Raw genomic sequence first — 20,804 nt, 5'->3', positions numbered from 1 at the left:
AATATTTATTACTTTCACGTTGTGAGACGCGTAGAAACGTATTGCTCAAGTGATTACTGTGGCGTGATGTCAATGTGTAAAAGTGACCACAGACCCTTCAATTCATCAGAACAGATCTAGATGAGGAACGCCACCTTGAGCATTCATGCGAATCCTCTTGCATGTTATTTGTATTTGCTAACATGTGAATTACCACTGATCAATTTACATTTCCTTCACATGAATACGCTTTAAGTGTTCTTATAGATGGAATATTGCTGAGTGCGGCGTAAAACTAAACTCACTCACTTAGTTTGAGATAAGCGAATATACGACGTAGTTTACATAGTGACTGTGAACATTATGTGAATGTGATCCGTCGAATTTCTGATTTCAAAGTAGTAAAATGCATTCGACAGATGAGCACTGTGATCTTAACTATTAATTAATTATCGAAACATTGGATCATACCAAGAAAAAGACGCGAGGGGTGTTGGATGGTTTGACCCATTTTTTTGTACTTTTGTACTTATCCTCGCCTACTTATATGATACAATGAGAAATTGATGCAATATATTTATGTTTGGACTCTCTTTAATTTTGTACTTTGCAGAAAATTGAAATTGATGCATTAACCCTTGTCTTATGGACGGGGGGGCCAAACCGACTCCATGGCTATAAATATTGTGAATATATAATATCTTTGACCAGCATTTAGAATTGCTGAAGGCAATCAGATTCATTAACCTTTTTTCGGGTCTTCTAACTTGTGTGCCTAGAGCACATTCTAAATGGATTAACAAAACTTTTTTGAACTTATGCAAAGGGAGCTTGGTGGTGATTACTCTGATGAAAGTGATGGTGGATCTGATGAAGATTATCAACCATCTGAAGGATCTGAAAGCACAGATTCCGACTGTGACCAAGAGGATGACGCTACTTCATCTCTGACAATGAGACTGATGTACAAATACAAGCTCCTGACAGGTATTACAGCCGTGATGGAGGACAGTGGTTCAGGGACCCAATGCCACTAGCTCGAACACCTCAGAGAAATATTTGCCAGCTGAATGGAAAAGTCACCAATCAATATCCAGTGGAAGCCTTCACTTTGTATGTCTGTCCTGAAATTGTTGACGATAATGTCAAATGGAGAAATACGTTTGCTGAAACTAAGCTTGGCACACAGTGGAAGCGAAACTATTTAAGAAAACATGTAGTCTAATCCAATACAAGCCGACCCCTTAATTAATGAACTTAGACTCTCCCAGTGTGTTAACACGGTCTGAAATTCGACCGATCAGCACAGAACCACTCAAGCATGATGCGTCTGATCGGCACTGCTCACTGTTCAAAATTCGACGGATTAGGCCGTAACCGATGTGAATAGTGGTAGACCTTGTATTGCTGTTGACGGTATTGGTGAAACGTGACGAAGACCTATAAATACTAATTCTTTACTTAGTTATAAAATATATAACTGCATGTACAAAATCATGTATACATAATCTTTGTTTATGTGTCTCTTCTCTTTATTAGATTGTTGCAACGTGTGAAGTGTTTAAATATGAATATAATCTATAACACTTTACGAAACCCTCCTGATAAAGACTCGGCTCCAACAGCAGTACGAAGGGATACTGAAGTTTCAGTGTTGACTAATTATAGATGTCATGACATTTTCAACTCTTTCACAAGTGATGGTAAAGCTTTGCAAATATTGTATGCATTTTATTTTAAACAATTACAAGCGTTTAGAGCATAATTCATTAATTCATGGCAGTGTATATTGTCGCTCATATAGAATTAAGGCTGACATATCGGCTGTGCTACACATATAACAATGAACAGGATCACGAATAAACGAATAAATTACATTGATCACGATTGAAAACATTATTCCTTTACATTCGATTTCTATGCATGCATACTCGTATTTTCAATATATTCATATGTTAAAGCAAAAGTAAACCAAATGATTTTACAGTGTTTCTGATGAACTTAATTTCTGTTCTGCTGTCAACTCCTCAGTCGCCCCTGTCACCCAATTCATGCGTTTATGCATGGTTCTTGAGAACAGATTGAAGGTTAACGTAATTCACGAATACAATAAAGTCATTCACAACCTAATGAGTTTATGGATACAGGGAATGAAGTGGATGCAATCACTTTGGTAATCTCTTAAAAGTGAAAGAATTTAATTTATCCCCACTGGAGTCTAATGAAGTTTAGCTACGGGCCTAGCTGTTGCACCCGAATGGCAACAGTGTGAATTCAACAAATAAAAAAACATGGAATGAATAACTTATCTATTTATTTTTATTATGTTAATTTCGATAAGCATTCGAATATCTATATCAGAATTCTTTCAAAACACACCATTACAAAAGACCGCTAATTATGAGATTTGCAGCATTTTGTTTGGTACTTGTATGAACTGAAGCTGTTATAATTTCGACACTCACAACATATTACTTTTGCATCATTGCATATAAAGGAAATAACATTTAGACTATGTTTATTGAACTGTTTATTAATTTTACTTACAGTCAAGTCTTGAAAAGTGTTTTACATTTGATGGAAGATTTATACTGTTCATGTTGCAACTTTACACGTTCTTTAGTATGAAAGTATACCTTCCAAATTGGTTAAGTGCATTAAGTGGTTTATATAATTGCAGAAACCAAAGGAAACAGTCAGTTTATGTGTCACTTTCAACACGGCCCATGTGGTCCATATAAGATTTTGTTTCCGTTGGATTCGTAATTACGCATTTACCCAAACCAGCGAGTTTAACTGTCTCATGCCTACTTGAAGTTAGTGAAATAATTTACTAGCTAAGGTTTTCTTTTCCTCTGTCGAGTCCATTGACCCATATCATATCAGTAAGAATCCATGAATGGAAGGACCTATTAAATGCAGCCAATGAAAATTCGGGGGGTCTGACGTCTTGCTGTTTTATTCTCTTTGCCAATGGGCAATGGATATATTAAGCACTTCTACGTTCCATCTATTGCTCTGATATCGGAAAGGGAAAATATACACTTTGAAGTCATCTAAGTGGTCATCGAATATAACACTTCTTGTGAAACTCTTAAGTACGTATTGCTCAAGTGATCACTGAGAAGCGATGAACCACAAACCCTTAATTTCATCCCCACAAGGGCGGATGGGTAGCCTATTGGTTAAAGCGTCCGCTCGTCACGCTGAAGACCCGGGTTCGAATCCCCACATGGGTACAATGTGTGAAGCCCATTTCAGGTGTCCCCCCCGCCGTGATGTTGCTGGAATATTGCTAAAAGCGGCGTAAAACTAAACTCAGTCAGTCAGTCAGTCATCCCCACAAATCCAGATTAGGAAATTCACATTCAACTTTCATGCGGATCCTTGTGCATGTTCTTTCTGAGTGTCCGTTTGCCAACATTTGTTTGAACCTGCTCGTGTCAGTGCAAATTATTTTCACTACTATCATGTGTTTCCATTTCTTTAATTTCGGATTTTACTCGCATTAAAACCATGTTAAACCGAGACTCTAAGCTGCATACTGATGGAAATGAATGGCACCAGAATAGGTATCCATCAGAGAAGGCCAACTCTCTTTGGTTATTTTGACCCAAATCATGTATCCTGGCGTGAATAACCACTCACCCATCTCGATTTCCTTCTCAGAAATATGACTTAAGTAGTCTACATTTTCTTCGCATATTCAGGTGTTTAGAGTCTTTCCTGGTCATTTTCTTTGCCAAGGGTGTGCAGTGCAATGGACATATTAAACAACTCTCACGTTCCGTTCTCCCTCTTGCTCAGAAGTTGTTTGATCAAGGTTACTACTTTCAAAGCCTCAGTAAAGCTTTCAAAAGGTTGTGGAGGACATACGGTATTTCAGGTGAACAGTTGCCTTTGCATATGTTTATGCCGGGTGCCACCGGTGGGGCAGGATACGCTCAACCTCTTCGCGAACACCTGGTATCATCACTATTTCATAGTGATTAATAAACATATACTCTGTACTCTGTATCGCATGGTGACAATCACTGTATTGTCTAATCCAGACTCAGTTTGTTTACAAACAACATAGTACAGCTGTAATATTGCTGAAGCGAATATATGCTCATGATACAGTCACAATTGAACAATCGACTATGCTTTTAGCAGATATTTCTTATGAATGAGGAAAGGGTTGTATTTCTGTTGCTGGGATATCGGACTATTATGTACGCTTTGACTTCACCTTAGTCGTAAAAACACATAACATAAAACACTGACTGTATATCGTCGATGTATGCGTACATAATTTACATTCAGGGTTTTAATTTGGAGATCTATTACACTGATGCTCAGGGAAGGCCTAAGTCTAAGTGTGAATTACCACTGATCCTTCATTGTCCCGAGAGCATGATGTGAATTCCAACTTCTAGAATGCCGATCAAACCATTAATGATTTGAATAGTTTTTGAACCTGTATAATTGTATTTGTAGATGTTCGTTCACATTTTGTGGTACTCCAAGTCCCGTTCATACATGCAATTCAGTCTTGACTATCCTCAGATTTCAGGGGTTAAGAACAAAACAGCTGTGAATCAACCCCAGAAAATCAGTGATACCGGGTACTCGCGATTGGTGTAAACATGTCCAGTAGCACCCGCTGCGAGCCTTAAATCTCAGTTACGTGATAGTGAAGATTAATAGACCATGGATATGTAGGTTTGTCAGCTAAATCTCAACTTGTTATTGTAATACTATGAAAATATCAAATATCACCCAAACCTTGATTTCGCGAAAAGCGAATAGTTTCAGCACAAGACTGCTTCAGCACACTTCGACAGAGAAACAGTTTTGAAACAGTTAACATTACTAAATGTAACACAATCAACACTTGTATGTGCATGCACACGTGTGTCTGTGGACGCGTGCGTGCGTGAGTGGGAGCGGAGGCTGGGGAAGTCGATCTTAATACAAAAGTTTCAAACATATTCTTGTAAACACGGAATGGATTTTAGCATTCTTCTCAATACTAGATATTACATACAAGTAAATGTGTGTAGCTGTGAATGGCAACAGATGCATAAAATAATTAGGAGAAGTTCTATGATTTTTGTGTTAATCGTTGATAATGATCTTCTAAAATATTCAGTCTTAAAGCATTGATTTTCCATCACGTTCAGTCTGTAAGTTCCTTCGAACCGTAGTGAAAATTACATTGTAATTAACATTGAGATCTAGATCAGTACGGACACAATATAGTAGTTAACGTTGATTGAACACAATACGTGGATGTGCTAGGTACATTTTATCCATTTTATTGATGTAAAGAATACAATATCAATACAGTATAAAAACATTCACACACAAAGCATGTACGCATATGTCTCTAGTGGTAGTAATAGGGACTGGCATGAATGAAGCAGCAACTCCATGACCAAAGAAGAGTCAACCATGTCCATAAACACCGTTTCCGACGAAAGGTCCCTGTCCAGCAAAGCTGCCATCATGTCCGTAAAGGCCGTGTCCAGCATTGAAGGGACCGTGTCCAACGAAAGGTCCGTGTCCTACAAGACCAGCTCCGTGACCAGCAACACCTTTACCGTAGCCATTGTTGTTGTAGTTGTAGGGGTTATAGTCGTTACCGTAAGCTTTGCCGGCACCAACGTTACCAACGCCTTTACCGTAGCCATAGCCGTTGTACCCATAGTTGTTGTTGTAGGGGTTGTAGCCATAGCCTGTACCAACAACACCAACGTTTCCAACACCTTTACCGTTACCGTATCCACCATAGCCATAGTTATTGTATGGGTTGTAGCCATAGCCTTTACCAGCAATATGTCCATTGTTGAAGCCAACGCCGAAAGTTCCAACTCCTTTACCAAGGAGAGGCACCTGGGCCATGACAGAGCAGACCATGACGGACAACACAGCGACGACGAACTGAAACCAGAAGTAGTTGAAATTGAAAGAACTCAATTGAGGAAAATTTGTTGGTATGATGTGTCCAATAGTCGTCATGCTGTTTGACAGATGTTAGAATCAAACCATGACAGACAAGTAGCCTTGAATACCGTTCTTATGTTATTATTATTTTTAAATATCCGAAACTGCCTCATGTGAATCAGCACCAAACAAACCAGTAATGTGCTTCTGTGAATAACATTTTAGTAATCCAAGACTCTGTGATAAGGAAATACAGAAAATGAAAAACAGTTCTATAACTTGTTTGGGAAAAGAACTATAGACTCTTCATCACCATTTGTCCATTTGTATGGCTATTATCCATATTTAATCCATATACATATCGCAGATAAGACACAACAATTTACAGCCTTCCCTTTCATTTCACGAAAACCGTTACTCTCCTTTGTCGTGTCTGATTTGCAATATCCATAGGTCTATGACACATGTCGTTTTGGGGACAATCGATATGTTCCTGTTCATAACAAGAAGAGACGGAGCCATTTCACAGGGAATGGTATAGAGTAAACAGCACTCGACTTAACAATATTTCACCACTGAGCTGATTCACGTATGATTTATGTATCTTATAATTCGGTTGTTTTCATAAACATAAGTGTCATGTTCAGAATCACCAAATTCCACCAAGAAACGCGTTCCAGATAAGATAAAGAAACCATGTAAATCTATATTACCTTCATGATGAACAGACTTGACGAGACGATACACCAGTAATGAGATGACTGACACTGTCACTCTAAGGTGGCCTCAATATATACTTATCTTCAGGGATCACGTGGGTACTCCGCGCCGTTATACCGTTATTTGTGTACCACGTGACCGTATCAGCGACGACCGCTTGAACAATTACTTACATTATTATTCACATGGTCAATCGGAATGTACCAAACAATGACTTGATGAATGCAGGCAAATGTGGATTTCACCACTGAAATAAGAAACAGCGTTATTGTTTTAACAGTTTCAATATAACTATTTATCAATCTCTAAGGTTATCATATTGTCATTTGGCCAGTCACAAGATAACACTTTCCCGTATCCATTTCGGAGAATAAAACACAATTTTCATAAAGCACCAACCTTATTTGCTATTAAAGCCATTTGAGCGGTATTGTCAATGTTCCAATTATTTCACGACACAGTGTGTATTAAAATACATGTATATAGACGATTCACTGAAAGGTATTTGATACGCGCTTGTGGTATTTCCTGGTTTAGGAGACATTTAATGCAAATCCACCAAAATATGGATGCACGTCAAGAATGCAAATGAATAGTACTTACTTTGATGGTCAGAAATTGTATACATTTTCCCTTAGAGATTGTTGGTTGTTGATGTATTCATAAACTGACGTATGTGGTGCAAATAAAAATCAATGTCTTTCAAATTGTGTCCCTGGAGGAGATATTAATTTGTTTTCTTCTTATTTCAAGAAAACGCCATTACGTATATTGTACGGATGTCAGATTCTTTTTAATGAACCTGAGTCTGCCACATGACATGAAACAGAGATAAGACAAAATTAAATGATACGTATATAAAAACTTACTATCATCTTGTATTACTGAATAAAGTGAAATAAGTAATGAATTTCAGTGTATTTTTCGCAAGAGAAATTGTACAGCTTGTCTTTGTTTGTTTGTGTGCTTATTCAAATAAAGACCACACTTGACAATGGCTTTAGAATCTATATTGAAACGTCACCTATCACAGAATACAGAAGTTGTATATCCATAAAATTATCATCATTCTTCATCACCTGAACTTCTTAATGCTCATCAAAGAAGTTTTATTTTGTGTGTAGATTTAATAGATGTCATTAAATTTTCAGGTCTGACGTGGTTTAGGGTGTAATAAAACGTGATTAAAGGCTGATATATCTAATCACAGACAGAGAGACAGAGAGACAGAGAGACAGTGAGACAGAGACAGACAGAAACCAGATAATAAGATTTTATATGGTCTTTGGTTTAGATAATGTTAGACTAATGTTCGAAAAAGAGGTTTGAATCAATGAAACTGTGGATTTTGCTTTTCGAACTGTGGTACGTTTTAATAAATGTTGAATATAACGAATGTGAAGATAAGATTTCGCCGCTCATCAATTGCCACTCTTACACACTGTTTGCGTTTATTCATGATTCTTAGATAGACTAAAGACTAATATAAATAACGAATACAATGAAGCGATTCGCACACCTACTGAGAGAAGGGAGACAGGGAGTGAAGTGGATGCAATCCTTATCACAATGAACTTAAAATAAAATGAGGCTTAGCAGTGAGCAACATTGTGAACCCCCCATCCCCCCAAAAAAAAATAAATAAATAAAAAATAATAATAATAATAATTAAATGAAAAAATAAAAATAAAATATAATGGCAACCTGTGAATTGTCCCCCAAAAGAAGAAATAAACATTGAATGAATTTGGTACAATTGTTGATACTTTTTTTTTACTTCACTACTTTAATATATTGAGACTTCAGTTACTATGTTAATATGCCTCTTATTAACCCCGGTGTTTATCTAGCACACATATGATCCATCAGACTCATTCCATTCTCATCTTCGACAAGCTTCTTCTAAAGCCTTTCAGTCTGAATCTGAGAACCTTTCACCTTCTCTTCCAGCTGAAAACGTGAATGGAAGACTAAGGGAAACCGACATGCCTGACAGTGTTGATAGTGTGCCCGTATATCAATATACAACAAACCATAACCTGTACAATAATTTTCTTTCTGAAATACTCTGTACCTGGTTTATTCTGTCATGATCGCAGTGTTACCTGACGTACATGGAAATCCCGAATGAGTGGATTTTTATTTGCACATTGGTTTACTTAACATTCCACAATCCGTGCAAATAATTAAGGTCCGATACTCAGTGATTAATATTATGAGAAAAGGCGACGAAGTACCAGGTGCGGTGACACAAAATATACATTGTCAACAAGTCTGATACATTATGAAATGTTTTGCTGTATTGAAAACGACAACGACGAACTGTTCATTGGACAAGCAATTTAACGGAGAATTATGTGTTTCGAATATTTAAATAACAGAATTATAAAAACAACAACAAGAGATATAACAAAATGCAACTGATTATGAGATGACGTGACAAATGTATTTGCAGTATTCGTTACCCTGAGGTGACTAACCATGTTAGGAAATAACACTGAGACTATTTATATTTAATTGACCCATACAACATGAGTAAGAATCCATGAATGAAAAGGATTCAGGTGTATGGAGTCATGCTGGGTAATTTACTTTGCCAAGGGTGTGATGGGCAATTGTCATACTAAACACTTCTCCCGTTCCTTCTGTTGCTGGGATATCTGACAGTGAAGTTAAAATGTACTCTTTGAATCTTTCTCAGTGGTGATCACATTAGATAGAACCCTGATTAAATATCGTCGATGCATGCTCGCAAATAATTTATATTCAGGGATTATTTTAAATTTAGGCCACGATAAAACTGATGGTGGACCATGAATATTTATTACTTTCACTTTGTGAGACGCGTAGAAACCTATAGCTATTGCTCAAGTGATTACTGTGTCGTGATCTTAATGTGTAAAGGCGCCCACAGACCCTTCAGTTCATCCCTACAGATCTAGATGAGGAACGCCACCTTCAGCATTCATGCGAATCCTTGTGCATGTTATTTCTATTTGTTAACACTTTTTTGAACATGCTTGTGTCACTGCCAAAGCATTTTCACTGATATCCTATTTTACATTCTTTCATATATGGATATCAAAATCTTCGAAAATCAAGAGTCGAAGCCTATGACTGGCACGGGATAGGTCATAGTGTGAATTACCACTGATCCATTTCCTTCATATGAGTACGATATAGGTATTCATATGGCTGGAATATTGCTGGGTGCGGCGTAAAACTAAACTCACTCACTCGGTTTGAGACAAGTGAATATACGACGTAGTTTACATAGGGATTGTGAACATGATGTGAATAGTGGTAGAACTTGTATTGTTGTTGATGTTCTTTGATAAAACCTCTGGATATTACAGTAACGGAGACCTATAAATGCTAAATCTTTGCTTAGTGCATAGCTGCATCTACAAAAACATATATACATAATTGTCTATTTTTGTTTATGTGTCTCTTGTCTTTTATGTAGATTGTTGCAACGTGTGAAGTGTTTAAATATGAATATAATCTATGACAACAAGTGACTATAACAACAAATAAATATTGATGAGGAAAGTTTGTATATGTTAAGTCTTAATAATCTGATTCACAGGGACATTCAAAAATGTCTATGTGTAATGATAATGGGCATGAAGAACGAGCTTGAAACATGGATCATCTCATGTACATGGCAAACACGATCCGAAACCATGATTGTACGTAAGCTTCTTGCAATCCTAAGAAAGGCACATTGTACATATGCGACTGCAAGTCAATTTGGATTTGTATCGGACATAATTTGGCGTCAAATGTTGTTCCTATGTCTTCCATTAAACCTTTTGAATGCTTCACTAGGGCCTTGAATGATGTTATTATCTAACCACGTTTGATCAAGAGTCGCATGACACTCTTTGAAATCTTCGTTGACTGAGCATGTTTGATGATACCTGAGCTTATTGTTAAATGCAGTAATAATGTGTATCACAATTTGGATTTTAACTTAAAATTGTTTCACCCACAGCGAAAGACAATGAGGTGCATCTTTTCTTTTTGCCCTTGTTTTGGCATAAGCCCAATGGCTGCTTAATGTCTGTTCTGCCGTGTTGATTACAGTTCCTTACAAACGAACACGGCGCATCCGAAACTAGCATATTTGAAAACATGTACATGACTTGTGTTTTTTTGGCATCCCTTTCGTTTTATAGTATTTCAATTTAGAAGACTCGGGCATGATGTACAGTGTGATATTAGCAATGCTGTGTTTAAAATACGTTATGTGTTATGCTATATGGACACAGTGTTAATATCATGTTTAACATAATAGTTGTATTTCCTTTCGAAGTATGATATGTATTGACTATATTCCCAATCCCGTTTAAGACATTAACACGACCACGATGTAATTTTGTGTTTTCCTTCCTCCATTCCTTAACGCGTAAGTCCAAAATGAGCTCATGAATCATTATGTTTAAAGTAGAAGTATTAGACCTTGGAATCACTCAATTCAATTCAATTACCAAGCCATTTGAAGATTACTCTTACGGGTTTTGAAAATGATTTCCACTAAACAGCAAATGTTGAGATAGTGAGTCTAACTACACTGTAGAGTGAGTGAGTGAGTTGGGTTTTACGCCAGTGTATGCACCTTTAGCTCCAGTAATGGGCTTTACACATTTTACCCATGTGCATGTAGGGTGTCGAACTCGTGTCTTTGAGGTGACGAGCAAACGCTACAACCATATATCTACCCTATTGTCTAGAGTATAAACAGAGCATCAACATGTGTTAAGGCTTCAGTGAGTTAGATTGAAAAAAGTATCACACAGTATTATGCAATTTTCCAACCGCAATTGCCCTTGGTAAATATCGAAACGGGGCCTTTGGCGTGACGAACCAACACTAAGCTTGCCCTCCACCTCCGGAAAGATAAAAGAGACGAAATAGCTCATATGACATGAAAGATTTTTTATTTTACATACTTCAACCCATGGGATTCTTGAAGCACACTACTATGTTTGTTGGTTTAGTGATGACCAAAGAAGGATCAGCGTCCTCCAACGAGCCGACGGCCTCCAGACAGACCAGCGAAACCATGTCCTCCAATAAGACCACGTCCTCCAAAGCCTCCAAAAGCTCCAGCTACCCCATGCCCGCCGATAATTGAACCAGCCCCTCCGAAGACATTTCCTCCGACGAAGGGTCCAGCATGTCCAAAGCATCATGTGTTGTCTTTTCCACACCATTGCCATTGGATACACTTCCCGGTTTGTAGACTATTCACTCACTCACTCACTCACTCTCACTCACTCACTCACCTACCTCTCCCACTCTCACTCACTCGCACTCAACTCACCTCACTCACACTTGTTCTGTCTACATAGCAAATATTTAACTCACTCACTCCTGAGATATTGTTCTGAATGGAAGCAAATACTTGCTTGAAAATTGTACAAAAGCAAATGTTCGTACAAAAGGCACGTGCAAGTACGTGCTTGTGTGTTGTGTCGAAGTATAGGGTAAGGGTATAGTTCATTTAAAATTAAGACTACTGTATTTCTATTTTCATACATATTGTTGTCGTCGTTTGACAGTTATCTATGTGTGAAGGCATTGTTGTCACTGTTTAACATTGCTCGATGCCATTAATCAAAAGAAGAAATTCAGTAAGCATGGTATATTAGGTGACTATTAGTGGTTATTAAGGTTCTGAGGAAATAGAAATTACTCTCTGCCAGACACAAGGAAAAGTTAGTTACATGAGAGAAAAGCCGACTGAATGTTCTTTACCTGACTGATATATTCGTTGCTGTGACATTTCATATTAAACTTCTTCATCGTAAAGTAGAAGACTCGGGTTCGATTCCCCTCAGGGGAGCAATATACGGAAAATTCTTGTTTTATGTCTTGCAATTTCTGGAATATTGCCAGAGACGGCATAAAAAAAGAGTAAAACACACGAACATTAGCCGAGGAAAATTACATTTTCTCCAGATGGATGTACCTTCTCGCTGCATTATCTTATGAGAGATGGTGTACAGAAGAAGATCTAACATTGATTTTATTTAGATAACATTATAACATTTAGAAAATAGCAAGCATTCATGCACAAATGTTAGTTTCTAAACGATTTGCTTTTACATTACCATGTTGTTCTAAACTGGCGATATTTCATACTTGTTTAGTACAGGAAGCAGACGTAAAATGACACTTAGCATAAAACTTAAGTGCACATGAATACCCAGCCTTGACTATCTTCAGTGGCCTATTTTATTCCAAATCCCCTTAATGTAAAAGAACATGTTTCAGTCATCATGAAAGGAGACTTACTCCAGCTACATGTGAACGGATTCATTTGTCAAAATATCAGATTGTCATTCCACGTGTAGGTTCAAGCCAGCAATTAAAGCAAATAGTTACCATAGTTACCAAACTGCCAATGGATGAATCAATTATCACCCAGGCTGTTAAGTGAGACAGAACTCAGTGTCCGTCATCCTGATCGTCATGTTTATCATAGCAATAGAATATTGATGGAAAGCAATACTATATTTGTGACTCGTGCCTATATGTGAGCGCTCATTAAAACAAATATTGACTTAAAAACGGCCAAACATTTGAAGTTCGTTCTGATAAATTTGTGTCGAGAATTCTGCATCGTATGACTATTGCAGTGCTAAAAACATTGATGTACAAAAGATAGATAAAATGTCTGATGGCATTATTTTATGATCAATAGGGGACTCCGCTGTCGTTTGAGACTGAGCTCTGGTGACATCCAAAAACAATCCAAGCCATACATCTTACATCAAACGAAATATCAAAGATGTACATCAAACGAAAAGTAAACTCAAACAGCTCGAGTGTTGCTCACACAAAAGAATAATATGTGTTTTGCACCGTTTTCTTATCGACGATATCATTTCATTGCTGCCGGTGTATGAGCCGGAATAGCACAAGTAAGACGATATGACCATACTAAACAGAGAGATCCTAAGTTCGCCAAATGGTGTCCAGAACCAAATGAGCTCTAACAGACTAAACAGTGGGACCCTGTGGCAATTTTGTCTTCATTGCATATTGCTGATACTCTGCCATAGTTTTTTTCATTTGCCTCTGATGGTAAATTAGCAGTCCACCATTTTTCAGATACTTCATTATTCCACTTCATAAAAAGGCCAGATCAGCGTGCAAGAGAGAACGTGTCTTAAAGTAAATCTTAAGTTATAAACAAAGCATTAATACCGATGTGAAATTATCATTGCAACTCTACGTTAAACGTATCCCCCCTTATTTTTTCTTTAGTGAGTGAGTGAATATGGTTTTACGCCGCTTTAAGTAATATTCCAGCAATGTCACGGTGGGGGACACCAGAGATTGGCTTCACACATTGTACCCATGTGGAAAATCAAACCCGGGTTTTCGGCGTGACAAGCGGACGCTTTAACCACCAGGTGATATTGCTGGAATATTGCTAAAGGCGGCGTAAAACCAAACTCACTCACTCAATTTAATGTGTACCTGTAAATATAACATCACTTCAAAACAATTTCCACATTGAAACTGCTGTAACTCAAACAAGGAAAACGAACAATCAACACTTGAGCTTGGCTAGTGGAAATTAAACAAACAGTACATAGCCTGAGAATACACTTTGGTTTTGATTTTGAAAATGCAATTCTTCACATGGCCTGCCTGTAAACACACCCGACATCAATCTTCAAAGAAAAAGAAAATTTGTTTCTGTAAAACATGGTTGATGAGGACATGATGGCTGTTGGTTTCAGTTTATGTCATTCTGAATTCAATCCTTCAACAGAGTGAAATTTTAAACATTTAGGAGAGAGCACAGTTTAATATATGGATCGGTCGACATACCTGGGTCAAATGGTGGTCATGAACTTGAATTAAGTCTAAACTCGAATCAAGTTTTACGACAATCAATCATTACCATATTCACTGGTCCTGCCAGTGATATTTATTGTATATATAGCTGAACGTATTGTATATAACAGATGTTCGGGCCTTTATTTCTTTACCTGAGCCCTTAAGACCAGCCTAGAAGCAGTCTTACAGCGCACCATCACACAATGAAGAAGGTAATGACATGATTGAATTGTATCACTGGTGTCCCATTGGAGTCATAGTTGATAGTATCAATATAAATACTATATTTGTAGATTTAATAAAATATATTGACACATTTTTGTGGGGAAAGATGGTATGATAAATTGCAGTCTTTGGTAATGGATCCTAATTACGAAGGTTTTTTATAACAAGCCGGGCGATCAGGTGGACTGTCTGGTTCAGGTTGTTTTCTGGACTGTCTGGTTCAGACCCGAATCTTATGGACTCAGGATATGTGAAGCAAATATATTGGATAGGTGTTGGATTGACTCTGTGACATCGTTGTTTGCATGTGATCCTGCCCTGACCAAGTGGACATTGCTCAACCACGTGTTGGTCTAATCAACATTCCAGTATTTACAAGGCTCAGTCATATAGCATGGGTATTGTTGACTGCGGCTCTCTCACTTACTCACTCACTCACTCACTCTCACCCAACCACCCAAACTCACTCACTCACTCACAGCTCACTCACTCAGCTCACTCACTCACTCATATCTATTGTTCCAGGTCACGCTCATTGTCTTCGCCATGTTGAGTTCATCCGTCCTTGCCGTGGGGCCAGGGTTACTCGGCATTGGCTTCAATGGAGGTTTGGGTCTCACTGGAGGACAGAGAATCAACACAGGCTTTGGTTTCAATAGATTCGGTTTGGGTGTGATTGGCAACGGTTACCTTGGCTACAATAATGGACATGGCTACAACAGTTACAACGGAATCAGCGGTCTGAATGGATTTGGTCTCCATGGGAACGGTTATGGTCATCGAGGCTTTGGCAATAGCCTTCTTGGTGTGGGCTTTGGTAGATTCGGAGGTGTTTACCATTGACTGTATCGACCTACAGTACGTTATCCATGAACACTGTTGAAGCACTTTTTGTTACTTTATTGATAATAAATGATTCTTTTAAAATGTTGAAAGTTGATGAATTACCGGTCAAAAGACGCAGTCACCCCGACCATATAGCACACACACACACACACACACACACACACAGAGAGAGAGAGAGAGAGAGAGAGACACACACACAGAGACACACATGCTTACATACATATGATTACATCCATCGATTCACCCATCCATTCACACAAAGACACACACACACACACACACACACACACAGTGATGTACATATGATCTTTAGATTTTTACCAATATATTTTGTTGGACGTAAACATATAAAAAGCGGATTTCAAAGCTTCGTGTCTTGATATAGATCTTGTTTTCATCTTAAGTCTTAACCGACTTGTCAGATTGGTGCTTGAAAAGAAGCATTAAAACAGTGATAGATAGCTACCTCAAAGGCTTATAAAAGTAAGGATATCAAGATCAAAGATGAAAGACAAACTATAGATAATACTATGTAAAAGATCCGTGAAGGTCCAGGTTAGAATATTGATCTTCAGTAACCCATGTTTGTCGTAGGAGGCGACTAACGGGATCGGGCGGTCAGGCTTGCTGACTTGGTTGTCACATGTCATCGATTCCCAAATGCGCAGATGGATGCTCATGCTGTTGATCACTGGATTATCTGTTCCAGAATCGATATTTACAGACCGCCGCCATATAGCTGGAATATTGCTGAGTGCGGCGTAAAACTATACTCACTCACTATGTAAAATGTACAGTTACATACATATTTAGCTGTCACGCTATATGTCATCTAATCTTCAATTTCGTAACCAAAACCACATATGATAATGGTTATATACACGTGCATGTACGTGTACAAGTATGAACGTGGGAAGTTAAATTCACGGACAAGCACAGGGCCGGGTTTCTTGTCTTTGCTACGCAGAGGACGTGGCTTAAGATGGGCACTTCAGATACCTAAACAAAGAAATCATAGTTGTTAGGCTTATAGCATACTATTTTCCAGCTTCTACTTATATCATCTGTATATGTTACGTACATATTCATAAGGGGAGGAAATCTGACCTCACTGTCAACTCTGTGAATGAATATTTCATGATATTACTTTTTTATGTACATTTCAGGCTCTTGAAAGTCTAATTTGAATAAAATGCAGCATTTGTAATTTGATTATGGATACCGTATTTTCCCCAAAACGTAGCACCACTGCTGTACAGTGTATATGAAATGCAGCAGCCATATTTTATTCTGCAAAACACATAAAGGGCATGGCGCACCTTCTGTGGATGCGGATTTAGGAAAAGTGAGCATTCGCTGACTATAACCACCCCTACCTACATCCATCCTCTTCCCCCTAAATGTACATCAGTGGATCCTGATGCCACCAAGGGACGTTAAATTGATTCATGTTAAAAACCTAACGTGACAGCAGTAGGCGTTCCTTTAAATACAATAACGTTAATCAGTACAGTCCAGCTGATTTCATTTGAGATCGATGACTTGCTCACTAGCACAAACTATAATAACTGCAACAAAACCAAATTTTGCGAGTTGCACGTGTGAATTGAAATTGCACTATACTCGCTTATTGATTACCTGGCTCATCTACCAGCATGTCCCCACCCTCTAAAAGTGACAACAAAATAATGATCGCTTGTTAATCTTTTATATTCGGGAGTCAAATCATCAGAGTTGGTCTGCCGATTTCATGTGACCTTGTTGCAATCATTATACTTTGTGTTAGTAAGCAATTCATCGGTCTCAAATGAAATCAAACGGACTGTAATTGTCAATATTCAATTTTCTATGATAAGAGAAGTCAAATGTCAATACACAAATATAATTGATTAATTCCATTTGGATATAGTGCTTGATGACGGCGTAAGAATCTGCATCGAAAAGTTGCTAACAGCAGTAAACAAAGTTGTTGTCTATAAAGCTGTACGCTTCATTATTCTTAAGATAGTGTACCTTTCGCTAACAATTAGTGTAGATGTCTTTCATCTCCTACTAGAATATGCTGATTGCTTTGTGGCAATATATGCTCTGCCCTTAGGCGATCTCCCTTAACCTTTTATATGCTTGTTATGGACGGTTATCTCCCATTTGACAGACACCCAATTGGCAGACACTGAACTAGAAGGATAATTAGAGTAACACCTATGGGTATAATGGAACAGTCCACTGTCCAGTGAGTAGAGCAGGGTGAGCCTGAAACAGGCTTGTCACTGAGAAGTTTGATTGTGGGTAAATAGAACTTTGTTGTGATTAAATGATAAATGATATCTCTCCTCAAAATTGATTTTACTATCAATTACTATCGAATATAAAAACAGGTTTGTCACTGAGAGGTTTGATTATGTTTATTGATAGAAAAGCCCCCTCCCAATAATAGCATATGTACGACAGAAGTTAATTGAGAAAAGTTTTGTTGGAGAGATATAGATATGTACATATTTGAAAACATTCTGATTTGCAGTAAATGAGACATCTGCATTGCCATGTAAGATACGATTAATACCAATCAGTGTTCTAATTTTAACAATACTTTCTAAAGATTGTAACAGTTTATGTCTTTGAGTAGTATACAATGGACATTCAAGGAAGTAATGAAAAACATTCTCACATCCATGGCCACATTGACATGATGCGTCATATTTTAAATATTTATTCTAAATAAATCGTAATTAAGTGCACTCGTCATATGTCTTAATATTGTGTGCAAAACATATAACTGCTTTATTCCATATGAATAATATTTAGGTTCACATTTGTCTTTATTTGATTTATATGATACAACAGTGTCGCAATTTCTAATAGATATGCTAATGTTTTCAATATGATGATGCCGACTCCCGTTAGACTAGAAATGTTTATGAAATTAACTGTCTTTTCATCCATTTTTCAAAATAAATAATATAGCTTCAGTTTGTTCCTGTGTTTTTATTTGGATTATTCCAATATAATGTGTAGGTAACAGGTAGTAGATAACCTGTTCACTGAACCGTAAATGTTGTTGTTTTAAGGTGTCTGCGAACTGGCTGTCTGCGTAATGGGAGGACACCTTATGGACACTTACGACTGTCTTGCAATAGTGTCGTTTAGTGGAACGTGACCCATAACAAAGAAATAGTTCATTGCTTAACATGACTGTGGTTGGACAGTCAATCGATATATTGAACACTTCTTTTAACCTCCGTCTTCCAGGCTGGTTTAATTTATAGAATGACGACTGGCTGTACAAGTTGTGAGGCGTCAAATACGCACGTGCAAATCGTGTTTGTCTATTTCCGGGGCATCAACTGTCGCAAAGTAGCTCCCGTTGTGACTAAGTCTCTTCATTCGCATATACAAAATATTGATCTCGCGAATTATATTTAGAAATCTTTCAGTAAAAGAAATAACTTTATTTGTGTCTTATCTACTATATATCACAGTATATCTTTACCGTGGCCGGTGATTGTAGGCTTCCGAGCTGTCAAATTTACGTTGAGGAAACGTTATGCTTTGGGCTCCTCACAAAGTTATAGCAACGTTTCTTATAACCTGGTGTCAGAATGGAGTTTTCTGTACAACTTTTCACTTTGAGATTCTTTCTTCACTATTCAGCTACAGTTTCAGCAAACACACGGCCAAATCAACATGCACATTGACGGATAAACATTGAAGTGAATTTCTGCTTTGTTTCTTGTGTACTGTTCACTACTAGGAAAACTATTCAACTATTAACGTAAAATAGAACGTAAGACAACGTCAATGCGTTAGCATCCAATAACTTCAACCTTGTGGCGACGTACAAATGACTTATCACAACGTCAGGCCACAATGATGTGACAAAGTAAATAGGACTCCAAAGAATAACGTTGTAACAGGGAAAGCATAACGTTGTGACAACGAGATACTGTTAGCTGGGTGGTAGACACGTAATGAGGTTCCTAATATATAGATCACACATATATATATACGGTAAGGACTTGATCAAAGAAATTTTGTTGACCGACAGGCATGTAGGTATGTCGATTTGTTGCACTGCTTCTGTCTTTACCCGTAACGTCTTGTAATGTCCCATGTAATATCATATAGGGGCACTTTTCTTTTTCAGAGATTTAGTTAGGACGCCCTCCACAGAAAACATAACAAAATATCTTAACCAGTTTCTATTGATAAATACGGTGTAAATGCTGTTAGGAAAATATAAAAAATGATTTCTTACCTTTATTCTTACTTCTTTACAAATCAAAATGTACACAACTTTGTTAAGCACCCCCTGACATATCCCACGATTGAATTAGCCCCGATCTTAACCCTTTGTGGACACTCATACTAGACAGCACCCGCAACTCATCCTTACACTCATCGTATCCCAGTTGCGTATATCGATGCGCATGTTGTTGATCACTGGATTGTCTGGTCCAGACGTGAATATTTACAGACCGACGACATATAGCTGGAATATTGTTGAGTTGCAATAAACAACAATCAAGCAAGCAGTCAATCAATGGTGGTATTGACATGATGAAATGGTATCAGCTGAAGCGTCTATGTGACAACTAAGCACATTTCCCATAAAGGACAACATACCAGTCACCAAGTCACATGAAATATACCAAACCAAAGCAAAATCCTGAATGGTCTTAATTTTGTAACGGTTATTTTAGTGATGGTAATGATAATATGTTCTGAGATGTACACTAAACGCCAAAAGAAACGTTACCCTCCTTCCTTAATGATGGAGGTACCTATCTTCAGCTGGCGTTGTGATGCGTCGACGTCCACTTCTTGGTCTGTCTACGGTGACTCCAGTCTGTCTGAAGCCCTGAATAAGTCTTATAACCGTGATACGGTGGCATCCGTGGGCGTTGGCAACAGCATTGTATGTCGATCCCTTCTGCACCATCCCAATGGCTCTTTCTCTCTCTTCAGCTGTTAATCGTGGCATATTTCTCGTACTATCATATCATGCGTTCTAGGCTATCTTCATACCCTATACAATCATTCTTCACGTGAAATGGATGCAAATACTGCTTGAATATTGCTGCGTTTTGGCGATCGATATTGCAAGTATGTGTAAAGAGAAAATGGAAAAATGTTACTTTGCAAGCCCAAATGTTAGCAAAGATAATCTTAGATGTTCCAAAACACTATTTTACAATATCAAAGACACGTTTTACTTGTTTTCACTAATGCAAATCAGCAGAAGATGT

The 20,804-nt window shown here is 37.8% G+C and overlaps 1 protein-coding gene across 1 annotated transcript; it reads right to left on the bottom strand.

The window, feature by feature from the left end:
- Positions 1–5,409: 5,409 nt before the first annotated feature.
- LOC124270795 (keratin-associated protein 19-2-like) lies at positions 5,410–15,552 on the bottom strand. Its single transcript, XM_046705836.1, has 2 exons — positions 15,403–15,552; positions 5,410–5,904 (listed from the first exon to the last, which is right to left on the bottom strand). The coding sequence occupies exons 1-2, from the start codon at positions 15,550–15,552 to the stop codon at positions 5,410–5,412; spliced, it is 645 nt and encodes a 214-aa protein (XP_046561792.1).
- Positions 15,553–20,804: the final 5,252 nt, after the last annotated feature.

The sequence above is a fragment of the Haliotis rubra genome, unplaced genomic scaffold (genome assembly GCF_003918875.1).
Source record: "Haliotis rubra isolate DU_JTF1 unplaced genomic scaffold, ASM391887v1 Scf155, whole genome shotgun sequence".
Lineage (NCBI taxonomy): Eukaryota > Metazoa > Mollusca > Gastropoda > Lepetellida > Haliotidae > Haliotis > Haliotis rubra.
The sequence above is the reverse complement of the archived record's forward strand: the minus strand, read 5'-3'. Positions and strand labels throughout refer to the sequence as shown.

Coding starts and splice junctions, on each gene's coding strand:
- LOC124270795 (XM_046705836.1), bottom strand. CDS start 15,552: ATGGTAAACACCTCCGAATCTACCAAAGCCCACACCAAGAAGGCTATT. Junction 5,905..15,402: donor TGTCCATTATTGTAGCCAAG/GTAACCGTTGCC, acceptor TTCTGGTTTCAG/TTCGTCGTCGCTGTGTTGTC.